The sequence below is a fragment of the Carya illinoinensis genome, chromosome 3 (assembly GCF_018687715.1).
Source record: "Carya illinoinensis cultivar Pawnee chromosome 3, C.illinoinensisPawnee_v1, whole genome shotgun sequence".
NCBI lineage: Eukaryota > Viridiplantae > Streptophyta > Magnoliopsida > Fagales > Juglandaceae > Carya > Carya illinoinensis.
In genome coordinates, this window is record NC_056754.1 from 53,330,256 (window position 1) to 53,340,784 (window position 10,529).

At 35.4% G+C, this 10,529-nt stretch overlaps 1 protein-coding gene across 1 annotated transcript; it reads left to right on the plus strand.

Moving 5' to 3' along the window:
• Positions 1-5,260: 5,260 nt before the first annotated feature.
• On the plus strand, positions 5,261-5,866 carry LOC122304962 (transcriptional regulator SUPERMAN-like). The gene has a single exon (XM_043117223.1). It carries the CDS (start codon positions 5,261-5,263, stop codon positions 5,864-5,866), a length of 606 nt encoding a protein of 201 aa, XP_042973157.1.
• Positions 5,867-10,529: the final 4,663 nt, after the last annotated feature.

Here is a 10,529-nt window from a genome sequence, read left to right on the forward strand (position 1 = left end):
GACAAGTAATGGAAATAATTCGTCCAGAACATTAATTTATTTTAAAGTGATCGATGATTTATTTTATCGATTTACAACCAAACTTTACTTGCTGGACGTACGTACGTTGTACCCAACCACAAAAGTAAACTAAAAAGAAAAAGCGTAAAAGATAATTTCTGGGATTGAAATTAGGTTAAGCATGCATATCCAGATTAGCTGATCGCTGGTCACCTTCATGTTGCCTCATCATCAATATCAACTGATCTGATCCTGGCTGCCATTATCACTAGGAATGGAAGAGTACGCAATCAAGCTGCCAGGAAATGCAGGCCGAGGTGCGTGCAAAACATTGCCGGCAATGTTCATTCCATTCAAGGTGCACCTGCCTGAACCACGTCCAGGGATGTAAGTGCATGGATTGAGGCCAGATGGTGGCACTATCCGCCGGAGGGACTCGACTAGTAGAAGTTCCTCTTTATCCATCCCTTCCTCTCTCAGTGACCTTGTTGCTCCAAGTTCTAGAGAAACCAAGAAAATGGGAAATTAATAGAGTTGGAAGGAGAACTTCTCTGTAAGAAAAACCCATCTTCATATCAGATGAGAGGAAATGAACAACTTTTCTTTTTAGTCGGTTTCGGGAAGATCGAACTTCGAAAGGAGATGGGGTTTGAGTTTGGCGTGAGATCAATGGTTAAGGAGAGCTAGTTATATATACAGATCAGCTTTATCTAAGCTTTCTCGATATAGAGCCGTATCGTTTGGTTTATTAATTATCTAGGTCAAAAACATTGAAAAATTCAGGAAATGTACGTGTCTATAAAACATTAAAGTCAGTTTACTAAGGCAAATATACACGTCGTTGGGTAGAAATTTTGAATAATATTAAAAGCAAGCGCTCAAGATGTCAAACTTTTGTAATTTGTTGATCACTACTTATGATCACGAGGGACGATTAATTTGAAACGATTGATCCGGACTCCGGTCCCCTACCGATTCTAAGCATGCAATGGATTAACTGAGCCTATTCTTTCAGCCTGATCGATTGAATTTCTACAACTTTTACCATGAATATATATTATATACATGTGGAGTTTGTAAAAAGTCTGACACTCATGGTCACAAGACGTACGTAGTACTTGAAGTCCGTAGTACACGTAAATTAACCTATCCCTACTAGTGAAACTCAACGAGAACATGAGGTGAGTGCCTCATTACATGATGATTAGTCTAACCACGTGCCAGATTAAAACATGAAGATTTTCAATTGTTATGAAACAGAAGGAAATGACTTGCATGAAAATTAAGGAAAGATCAGCTTGAATTACTAATGTAGAATGGAAAAAAAATAAAGTACAATCATCTTCACAAAATTAAAAAGTACAGGCAAACTAATTAAGCCTATATATATAGAGTTTCATGCTCTAAAAGTGTGACGCCCCCAACTCTCATATATGGACATGTAGAAATCGAGGTATCGAGATGATGATAACATGAATCACGCATCCCATCGCCAAGTGTTAAGTGTGTGTACATGTAATATGTGTACGTAAAAAATAATGCAGCAGGTAATAAAAGTCTTTCAATTAAGTATCAGAATTTTGTTTAAATACAAACTCGCTTAAAACAAGCATATCAAAACAATACAAGTACCAAAACTGTCACTAATTTGAAAATAAATAATTAAAGATGGAAAATAATACGAGCTAAAAACTTCAACCAGTCCTTCAGTGGAGCCACCTCCTCTTTATCTGCATCAAAATCTACAGTACTAAAGACGGTACTACAGGTAAATAATAATACAAGAAACCCATAAGATAAAAATACATTAAAGTCATAACAATATGTATGGACGTGATGCCATATGCATGATATTCGAAAATAAACATTTTCCAAAAATAATCATTTTCCAATGCATGCCAAAAATCCAATTTTTGGCCTACAATATTTCATTTATGGCCCAAAACAAGAATCCACAATTTTTCCAGAAAATGGTCTACTAAAATATCTTTTAACCAAATATCATCATTTTCCCAATTTTCAATTTTATCCGTATATATCATGATCTCTCCTAAGGATCATCCACACACCTTGGCTTTAATGCCACACCGCAGGTAATGATCACGCATATGACATCTTAACAAGAAATACCCAGCTTCGGACTTAGTGCGTACCATGACCAGGTATCTTCTAACCCCCGCCAGCAGAGGGACCATGGAGTTGGCACGATAACATTATCATATCGTCCAAGTCTGTTGTCATCCAACGACAACTCAAGAGATGTCACTCAGTATATTCCACTCCCGAGTGACCACATGAGTTCCACCAAAGATCATGTCCCATCCCAGCTTGCGGTAGTGATATACATGCACCCAAAAATCTATTAACACTTGAAAACCCAATTTCAATTTCCAACACATGTACATGCATGCATCATGTAATGCAAATGACAAGACAAATTATCCAATAAACCCAACATCATCCAAACATAAATAATTCCATCCTTAAATCCATCCGACCCTTGACTCTTCAGATTCAGTCCGATACAACCAACCAAATCACAATGTATTGTTAAATAAAAAATATATTTAAATCTTAAAGGAAGTTTGAAAAATACTTACAATGCTATAAAATATTTTTCGAAGGATCACGGAGGTGCAAGAGGTAGCTGCAAAGCAATGCAATAGCGCAAACCCTACTAAGGCCATGGGTCTCAATATATCTACTTTTGAATGGGAACAAATTAAGATTTGAAATTGCTAGGGAATGGCTTAGAGGTGTTGGTGAAACTAATAGAAGTGGTGGTTGACCGTGGGGGGCGGCATAAACAGCGATTGAAGACCAAAAAGTCCAAAATGGAAAGTAGGTTAGCTGAGCTGCACCGATGACGGATCAGAGCTGGGTTGGGTGGGTTAGGTAGCAAGGATGCCGGTGATGATGTGGTGAAGTAGTGGCCAACGGCGGAGGCATGGCGGCGCGGGGAGCATAAAACTGTGCGGCTTGGGTGGTGATTGTTGTGGTTAACGACGGCATTTGGAGGGCTGAAAATGGAGGGGTGAGGTCGCCAGTGAGTGGGGAAGATAATGGAAGCAACAATGACGATAATGGGTGGCGCATGACGAAGCTGGAAGGAAAAGTGGCCATGGCTTCCAGCCTTGCATGGCAGCTAACGGCTGCACGGGGTGGCCTGAAAATGGGGGGGGAGGGTGACCGACCGGAGGGGAAGAGAACAGACCTGACGGTGAGGTACACGGCGGCGTGATGACGACGCTAGGGGCGGATGAAAGAAACGGACGGGGAGAGAGAAAAGGACGTCGTGCTGGCTGGGGGAAACAGAGGAGAAAGAAGAAAAGGAAAGAAGGAAAAAGTGAAAAAGAGAAAATAAAAAGAGGAGGAAAAGAAAAAGGAAAAAAGAAAAAAGAAGTGAAGGAAATAAGGTTTAATCTTCACAACTTGGGGTCACAAAACTAATTCCAAGAAAATTATTTTCAAAACAGTAAGTTAAATAAAATAATTTAAACGCTGTGACTTAGTAAAATAAAATAATAAAATCTAACAATAGACTAATTTAAAATAAAGAGCACAATAAAATAAATAAAAGCTAAATAAAAACACTACAAGTCAATATTAATAAAATAAAATAATTAAAACCCAACAATAAAATAATTCAAGCTAGAGAGTATTTTAAATGCGAAATAATTATTAATAACAATAAAGTATATTATTTAAATTTCACAGTTTAAAAATCATAAAATAAATCCAACGAAAAACACGTTAAATTTAAAATAAGAAAGCTAATATTTAAATTAAATAAAATAATCATTCAATAAAAATACACGCAAATACAGAGTATCACAGAAAGCATTAATATCTATCAGCTGTTGAACTTAGAATATAAAAAACAACCTATTTTGACTTGGAAAAGATGTATGCATACATAGTCTCTCAAGAATATTAATTAGCCACAATATTACTGTATTTAAATATATGGAAACTTTGGATCAACCTGTGAATAAGAGCATTGTTTATTGCCTATTCCATTTACATAAATCTCCACATTAGAATAGCCATTTTTTCATTATATAACAATAAAATAATATAAGATGAATTTGAATTTAACTATTTATATCAAATTTTTACATTAGATTATCTATTTATTTATTATATAGTAATAAATAATTAAAAAATTAAAAAATATTTAATTTTTTTAATTATTATTTTATTTTGTTTTATCATATTTTACTATTTTACCTATTATACGTTAATTAGTAATTATATTCTAATTGAATTATGGATTAAAAAATAATAAAGATTTAAAAAATGGTAACTATCAAAAGAGAGAGACTTAAAAAATAATAAAAATAAAAATTCGCTTGTGGAACAGTAACTATCAAATTTGATTTTATCTTTACATGTACTGTAACTAAAAACTAGAAAATTTGATTATAGATAATTCATTGTAAGTGATTTTTATATCTAATAGGTAAAAAAAAGCTTTAGTTTTAGATATAGATAATCCAATAAAAATGCTCTAATAAATTCTAAAGATTTTATTGATCGGGATATTGGCCTGAATTATCTGTGGTACTCATGTTAAATTACGTTAAGAGTGGGCAGGCCCACGAAACTGGTTCAATTGAACTTATTGGGCTAAAGTAGGGCCGTGCCCAACCATATCGGAGCCCAATCCCATTCCTATAGATATGGATACTTAACCTTTGAATGAATTATCAGCTAGGCCTTTAGAGAAATTAGATGCACTAAATTAAACTTTTGACAAGATGGGTTTAATTTTGTGATCGACAAGCTGATTTTTCATGCGACCCGAATCCAAATTCTAGCTGATACGTACCTTTGTCTTAAAAAAAGTATATCTATATATGAATAGATCAATGCTTCTCACGAGCTCAATCTCATGTAAAAAGAATAAACATTGCCACATCAAATTTCTGAGTTATATTATATAATATTGCCTAATTAACAATTTCCATATATATAGTAGCAGATCATACAGATCATAATTAATACCTCAAGGTACAAGTTATTAAGAGCTTCATTAACTTCACCCGTGAAGTTGCTCTCTCTCTCTCTCTCTCTCTCTCTCTCTCTCTCTCTCTCTCTCTCACACACACACACACACACACACACGACACACGCACACACATGTGAAAGATGGGTTCATTTTGTTTTCTTTATATTACATGTGAACTAAATTATTACATATTTGCTCTTAATATTTCGATCTATCTAGGTTGGGTTGAACCACCATTGCCAGTTTGCCATGGAGAGGCCGGCCTACTTGAGCAGTGGCACGGTGAAAGAAAAAAGCTGTGAATCCAACAAGTTTGGCTTTCAAGAAGATCATTCATGTGGAACGTCATGGTCTGCAAAACAGTGCTATTCATGTGGCTTTTGCAATAGGAAATTCAGGTCTGCTCAGGCTCTTGGGGGTCATATGAATGTTCATAGGATAGAGAGGGCAAGAATGAGATTGTTAGCTTCGTCAGTTTCTGAATCTCACAACCCTAATCCAAAATATAAACCCTACCCTACTCTGGATTCTTCACCATCCTCCTCTGCAGAGAAGTTCTCACCGCACACACATCATCGCTTGCCTTCTTTATCTTCACCATTATCAGCTCCTACTGATGAAGAGAAGAAACAGGTAATAATACCTGAACTTGATCCTCCTTTGAGTCTACGAGGCAAGGATATTAGGAACAAGAAGCGGATCAGAGGTGTTCTAGGGTTTGGAGGTTTTGCGCATATAGATGAGCCCAAGGACGTTTTGAGGGAGAAAGGTACAGTTAGTTTGGACCTGGAGATAGGGTTACTGAAAGATCGAAAGCAAGATGTGGATTTAGAGCTTCGACTCGGGTGCTTTTAGGTGAGATTTTCAATTTTCTTTATTTTTTTCCCTGCCTTCTCAGAAACCAGACAAGGGCTAGAGCAGTAGATGAGTGAGCAAGAGAAGATTGAATCACGGAAAGGACTGCAATGCATGCATGCAGGATTGATAGGAGATCAGGCCCATACCATTACCTTTAATTTTGTTCTACCGGCTAATCAGTCTCCATCCTCGATCCTTTTTATCTTTTGTTTTTCGTTTTGCTTTTGTCTTTAATTTTATTTAGCTTATTAAATTGTTCATGAAATTTACCACAGACATATACCAATATAGCTTGTATGATGATCAATTGTGATGTGCTTAATTAATATTAAATCTTCGTGTTTTAGTTGTAATAATTGTGATTAGTGGGTGTTTAACTTGTTATCACTATGATTAATGTGGTGGGGTGATGCTTGTTAGGTTAATCATCAGATGGGAGATAATGAAGTTGGGGAACATGTCATCATCATCTACCATAATTCCTCCGAAAGATGGGATGTTTTACTTGATCTCTTTCACTTACTAATTTGATTGTCCTCTTCGAGATGCAAACCTGCATCTTGCACATTTATCTATGTAAATGCTTCATTATAAAATATTCTTTTACATATATATGAACCTGTGTTTGAATTTTCCAGTCCTGCACAAAGGATATTATATATATATATATAGGCAAGGCGGGAATATTAATATTGGAATGCATGCAAAAATAGATTTTATTTTATTTTTTCACTTTTACCATAACTGAAACCTAAGAAAACCATAAATAATAATTCACACTCAACTGGTTTTGCTAACTGATAACTTGGCCCAAAATCATTATTGAGCATTTAATAATTCTTCCTAGCTAGGATAATATTTTTTTTGGGACAATTGTTCTTGCATGGGGTAACTTCAAGATCAGCCTGAAAATTGGACATACTTATCTTGTAAATCCCTGGTAACCAAATCAAAGGTCAGTAGTAGTGTTGCTGTCTCTTTATATTAATTATGTAGTACTAGCTAGTACTGCTAGATTATTTTTTATTTTTTTTATTTTTACAGTGAAGCCGAACTTATTAAAAAAAAATCAATAAAGGTCCACAATTTACTGGCTAGTGCGATTAGATTCTTCTAATTTTATGTTAAGAATATAATATAAATAATCAAATTTATATATTTTCATCGATTTAAATTTTTTGAATAAGTAATCATTTCACATCACATCAAAAATATAGATTGTGAATTGATCAAATTCTATCTCTTTATTTTATCTTATTAGATTATATAGATAGTTGCTGCCAAATGTTAGTCGGCTTTAAAATAAATTAAAAAAATTATAAATTAGCATATTTTAATGTGATATAAGAGATACAGTACTTTATAATAGATCAAATTTCTAATCAAATACTTACGCGACGTCAAATCAAATAAATTTGTAAAAATATATAGAATCTTATTTTATAATTTGTAGGCATTATATTACTAACTAATTTCTGGCGTGCATGGCAAATCTGCTTTTCATAAATTTTTATTTGGCCAGATTTATGATCTTTGTACGTGAACCCATTAATCTTTTCTCGGCTTCTTGCAGTAGGATCCGGATCGAATCACTTGCCGATACGTTTCTGTCACATTTGAAATTTTCCAGGCTTTGGTAATTAGTCATGTGGTTTTCTCACATCCAAGAGGTGCTCCGATTATCTCTAATTTGTAACGTGCGGATGATATTGTCATTTTCTCAAATGGCAGTTAAAAATCTCTTAAGACAATCTTGGACTGTCTTGCTCTTTATGAATATTGGTCTAGCCAGCAAGTTAGCAAGGCAAAATCATCTTTGATTTTCTCTTAACGCATCTCTCTTGCTAGGAAACGACAACTATTGAGATTGATTAGTTTCTCTGAAGGTTTGCTTCCTTTTAAATACTTAGGAGTTCCTATGGTGTCGGGTAGACTAAAGGCTATGCATTTTGATGACCTCCTTGGGAGGATTGAGGATAGAATTGGTGGTTGGAAGTCTCGGCTACTCTCTAGTGGAGTAAGGTTATTACTTTTGAAGCATGTGCTTAGTGGCATTCCTGTTCATATTATCTCTATTCTTCAAGTTCCAAAGTCGGTTATTGTGGATCTTAATCGATCCTTAAGTAATTTTTTTTTTTGGGGGGATATAAGGATGGCAAGCCAAAGAAACATTGGAAATGAGGGGATTCAATGTGTCTACCTACTAGTGAGGGGGGTATTGGTATTCATAATTTTCAAGATGTCCAAAAATCGTTACATATGAAGCTGGCCTGGAAGTTATTGACAGTTGATTTCTTGTGGTCTCGATTCTTTAAATCCAAATATGTAAAGGATGATCACATCTCTCTCTCACCTTTAAATAAAGGATCTTGGTTTTGGAAGATGTTGATAAGTTGTATCCCAAATATCTACGATCACTCAAAATGGAAGCCAAAGAAGGGAGACATTTCTTTTTGGTTTGATAAATGGTAGGGAGAGGAAGTTGTTGCAGCTAGTTTTCCGATTACTGTGCCTCGACTAAAATTGAAAGATTACTGGTTGGATGATGACTGGGATTTGGATCTCTTATGCCAGTTGGTTGGTCTTCAAAAAACTCAAGATATTGTAAATTCTATATGCGGGCGTAAGGAATGGGCAGATAGGTTGGTTTGGTTGCCCAAGGAGGATGGAAAATTCACTAATTTGGGTGCTTGGGAATGTATAACAGTAAGAACCTCAAAAATCAGATGGGCTAACTGGGTATGGCATCCATGCCTTCCAAAGAAGATGATTACTACAATGTGGAAGTGTTTTAACAATGCACTTAGTGTGGATGATAGACTAAGAAGAATTGGTATTCCCATTGTATCTAGGTGTGACTACTGTGTCGATGGGGCCTATGAAGATCTGAACCATGTTCTAGTTTCGGGTGAGGTGGCTAAGTCTATATGGAGGAGATGTGCTAGCTAGTCAGGTGGGTATGTTGAGAATTGATTTTGAATCTTGGACAGAGACAGTGAATGCTTGGTTTCACAGTGCCTCAAAGAAATCAACTCGCGGACTGCTATTAATTTGGTATCATTCATGCTATTGTAACTTGGCATCTATGGATTCTGAGGTTTAGCGCTAGGTTGGAAGGTAAAACAAAATCAACGGAGGAGACTTGGTGTAGCATAAAATTCTGGATTGCAAAACTCAATGAGAAGCTTCGTCTAAACCAGAATTTTTCTTTACAAGATGGGAGAATGCTGACTAATTTGAATATCCATCCGAGAGGTCTAAGTAGGAAAAGAATGTAGGCTGTCTATTGGAATCATTCGAAGCTAGGTTGGATTAAATTGAATGTTGATGGAAGTAGTAGGGGAAATCTAGGAAAAACAGGTGCAGGGGGTATCTTACGGGATGAAAATTGTAATATGATACAAGTTTTCTCTTCTCCTCTTGACCATGGGACAAACAATTAAGCAGAATTTATGGGATTGCTTTTAGGGGTGAGACTTCTTTGCCCACTTGGATTGAATAACGTGGAAATAGAGTTGGACTTAATGATTGTAGTCAAATGGCTTAGATTGGCTAAGTGTCCCATTTGGTACCTGGGGGATTATTGTGAGTAACTTATGGGATTGCTTAGAGGAAAATGCTTCACCGTTTGTCACATTTATAGGCAAAGAAATGCTCCGGCAGACTTCCTGGCTTGTCTTGCGTCTGAAGATGGTGCTGCAACTCTTTCATGGAATCTATTAGACTCAGTTCCTCCTTTGTTGAAAGAACTTTTAAGAACCGACAAATCTGTCCTTCCTTATATTAGACAGTGCTAAGTTCTGTGGTGAGATTTGTTTTTTTTATTGCTTTCTTTGATGTTTGTTGGAAGGTCAAAATTGTTAATAAGGCTATTTATAAGTGGAAAGTTTTGTAAGTTTTCTTCCGCTAAATGTGAGGGTTTATCAATAAAGAGGTTGTATAAAAAAAAAAAAAAAAAAAAAAAAAAAGTCATGTGGTTTTCTTTCTATTCTTATTGATCATATCTTTTTAAATTATTTTTCAGATACATTTTGTTAATAGAGAAAACTTTTGATTTCTAAGGATATATCATTTAGAGAAAAATAATATGCATGTTTGCTCAAATTTCCAAATACATTTAAAACTTAGAAACGAGTGTTTTTAAAGAAAAATATAGTGATATGTGGACTTACCGCAGTACATAATAAACTAGGAAAATAATAAATGCACAATGTTCTTTTACAACCTTTTATACAACTATGTTTTAAATAAGGGACATTTTTATAAAATAATTTATAAAACTAAAATCAATTTACATAAATATTCTCATTAAAAAAATATAATTATAAGAAAGATGGTGCATGTACACTGTATCATTACTCAAATAACTATGAAGTCTACAAATATATCTTTGACTTCTTGTTAATTAGGGGTGCTACACCCTGGGTGGGGGTGCCCTTGTCCCACACCCCCTGCCCTCGCATGTGCAGGGGGATGGTTTGGGCCTCTTGACCTTAGCACAACCCATAGTCGGTGGGTGTCCTTTTTGGATGCTAGGGGGTGAATTTGCCTCCACAATCGTTCACCCCACCCCGCTCACTGCTTGCCCACGGTGAAGAGACAATTGGAAAACACCAAAAAAATTCAAACTAATTGAAAATCTACCAAAAAAAAAAAAAAA